General features: G+C 49.1%; 1 protein-coding gene across 1 annotated transcript; it reads left to right on the top strand.

The window, feature by feature from the left end:
* The first annotated feature begins 1,536 nt into the window (after nt 1-1,536).
* LOC132575818 (olfactory receptor 5I1-like) lies at nt 1,537-2,493 on the top strand. The gene has a single exon (XM_060244507.1). The coding sequence runs from the start codon at nt 1,537-1,539 to the stop codon at nt 2,491-2,493; it is 957 nt and encodes a 318-aa protein (XP_060100490.1).
* Nucleotides 2,494-2,828: the final 335 nt, after the last annotated feature.

The raw sequence follows: 2,828 nt of genomic DNA, 5'->3' as shown, positions 1-2,828 counted from the left end.
TGGACCTCCTGATGGCACCTGATAGTTTCTTTGGCCACTGTGTAACACACAGTGCTGGACTGCATGGGCCATTGACCTGATCCAACATGGCTTCTCTTATGTTCTTATGTTCTGTGGAAGAGTGGGACAAGATGTTCATTAGAGCGGTTCCTCAGTGGAACAGGCTTCCTTGGGAGGTGGTGGGCTCTCCTTCATTAGAGGTTTTTCAACAGAGGCTAGCAATGACAGCAATGAAGACCCTGTGAATTTGGGGGGAGGTATTTGTGAGTTTATTGCATTGTGCAGGGGGTTGGAGTAGATGACCTAGGGAGTCCCTTCCAACTTTATGGTTCTATGATTCTTCTATGATTCTATGTGCCAGTCAGATAGGCAGAGATAATCTGCAAAATCCATCTAGAGACTCTGACCGATTTCACACTAGGGCTTGTTTGGAGTGGAGAGCCCTTTTTATCCTGGCGCTTCTCTCCGTTTTTGCACAAGTTGCTCCGGAGCTGCGAGTTGGCAAGCTGTTCTCCTGCGGCAAGCAAAAACCCCTTGGAAGAGGATCCTGCTTGCTGTGGAAGAGCACCGCACCAACTCACAGCTCCAGAGCAACTTGTGCGAAAATGGAGAGAAGCCTTGGGAGCAAAAGGGCTTCCCCCACCCGGAACAAGCCTAGTACAAAATCGGTCCATGTATAAGGGAAGCATCGAAAGGAACAGAACCCTAGGATTACCCCACAAACAAACAAAACAAGAGAGGATGTTTCCTCTAAGCTGCAGAGTCTTGCGAGCAAAAATTCTACTTTGTTAGCTCCTGGCATTGAAGTTGTGAACTACTGGCATTAAAGTTGTGAGCTACCGCATAAATTAGTGTGCTCTGGGGTCATCCTTCCTGAGCGAAGGCAAAAATGTATGAGCTGGAGGCTAAAAATCTGTGAGCTAGCTCAAGCTCACTCAGCTAAGAGGGAACACAGGAAAGGACTATTCCCCCGTTCAAGCAGTGAATGACCAAATACAGACAGGAGAATCATTTGAGGAGAGAATGGTAAAAAACCTCAGGACTCAAAGAGGAGAGGGCTTAACCAATTCAAAGGAAGCTGACTGTTGTGGAAAGCCGGGTCGGTCTGAAGCAGCAGAATAAATTCTGAGTCCAGGGGCCCCTTTCAGACCAACAAAGTCATATTCCAGGGTAACCTATTGTATGTATGCACAGAAAAGCTTATCCCCAGAATAACACTTTGTTGGTCTTTAAGGTGCTGCTGGACTCAGACTTTGTTCAAAGGAAGCAGAGAGATGCAAGGTGGGGAGAACAAGGACAGTGTCATTTTGTATGCAGGAGACCTTTGGGGGCGTGGGAGAAGGAGGGAGGAACCAGAACTCATGACTCAGTAACACATCCAATATCCATTGGGGTGTGGGGGGGTATAACTCCAAGAACTCTACTTCCTCCTCATGACTTCAAGCTGTCAAGAGACATCCCAAATACACTTGCTATGCCAAGGTGTCTTCTCTCAGTTGATTTTTTTTCTTCTTGCAGGTAAGTCCTGAACTCTCAATGGGAGTGAGGAACCAGACGCCAGTGGTGGAGTTTGTCTTCCTGGGTTTCTCCACTATTCCCAACGGCCACATCTACCTCTTCCTGCCATTCCTAGCTATTTACTTGGTCACCGTGCTGGGGAACCTCATGATATTTACTCTGATTCAACTGGATTCCAGCCTCCGTACGCCCATGTATTACTTCCTCAGCCATCTCTCCATTCTAGATATGTGTATCTCCTCCGTTACGGTCCCCAAAATTCTGGTGAACTTCTTGAACCAGCGGCAGACCATCTCCTACAACCAGTGCATGGCCCAGATCTTCTTCCTGGCCTCTTTTGTAGAGACAGAGGTTGTATTGCTGGCTGTCATGGCCTATGACCGATATGTTGCCATCTGTAAACCTCTGCATTACTCCCGCCTCATGAGTCCCAAGGTTTGCACCATCCTAGCCTTGGCCACTTGGATCGGGGGAGCCCTAAACTCCGCTCTTCATACAGCGCTCAGCACCAAATTGTCCTTTTGTGGAGCCAACCAGATCCACCACATCTACTGTGATCTGCCCCCACTGATAAAAATTGCTTGCAACGATGCACGCATCAATGAACTTGTCATCCACATCGCAAGCCTTTTTGTGGGTGGGGGACCCTTCTTATTCATCATCCTCTCCTATGGCTTCATCCTGGCCACCATCTTGAAGATCCATTCTGACAACACCAAGCGCAAAGCCTTCTCCACCTGTGCTTCTCATGTCACTGTTGTCATCATTTATTTTGGAAACGGATTGCTTAACTATAACCGTCCAAGCGCTGGGTATTCCTTAGAGATTGACACTCTGGTCTCAACCATGTTCTGTTTAATCCCCCCTATCGTCAACCCCTTGATCTACAGCCTCCGGAACAAGGATGTGAAAGGGGCTTTCAGGAAGGTTCTAGAAAACCAAGGGAAGCTGAAACATCATGAGACTATGAATTAGGGCACCAGAGAATTTTTCTATTCCCTTTAGAGCAGGGGTGGGGAACCTCCATCCCAAGGGCCGTATAAGGCCCTCGTGGTCACTTGACGTGGCCCTCGGGGATTGCTGGACAGATACATAGATTGCCATGTGGCAGCCTCCTTGGGGTCTGGCTAGCCAGTGCAGATTGAGGGGCCCAGCCGCGCTGTGCAGCAGCCTCCCCAGGGCCAGGCAGGGATCACAGGGCCCAGATGTACTGTGCGGCAGCCTTCCTGGGGCCTGGCTGGCCAGCCAGAATTGCTGCAGGGCCTGGAAAAGTTACAGTCACACTTCAGTTTGCACTTGATTATCCCAGA

This window comes from Heteronotia binoei, chromosome 8 (assembly GCF_032191835.1).
Source record: "Heteronotia binoei isolate CCM8104 ecotype False Entrance Well chromosome 8, APGP_CSIRO_Hbin_v1, whole genome shotgun sequence".
NCBI lineage: Eukaryota > Metazoa > Chordata > Lepidosauria > Squamata > Gekkonidae > Heteronotia > Heteronotia binoei.
This window is presented reverse-complemented; position numbering and strand designations above follow the sequence as displayed.

Excerpts from the sequence above, each read along its gene's own strand:
- LOC132575818 (XM_060244507.1), top strand. The coding sequence starts at position 1,537 with ATGGGAGTGAGGAACCAGACGCCAGTGGTGGAGTTTGTCTTCCTGGGT.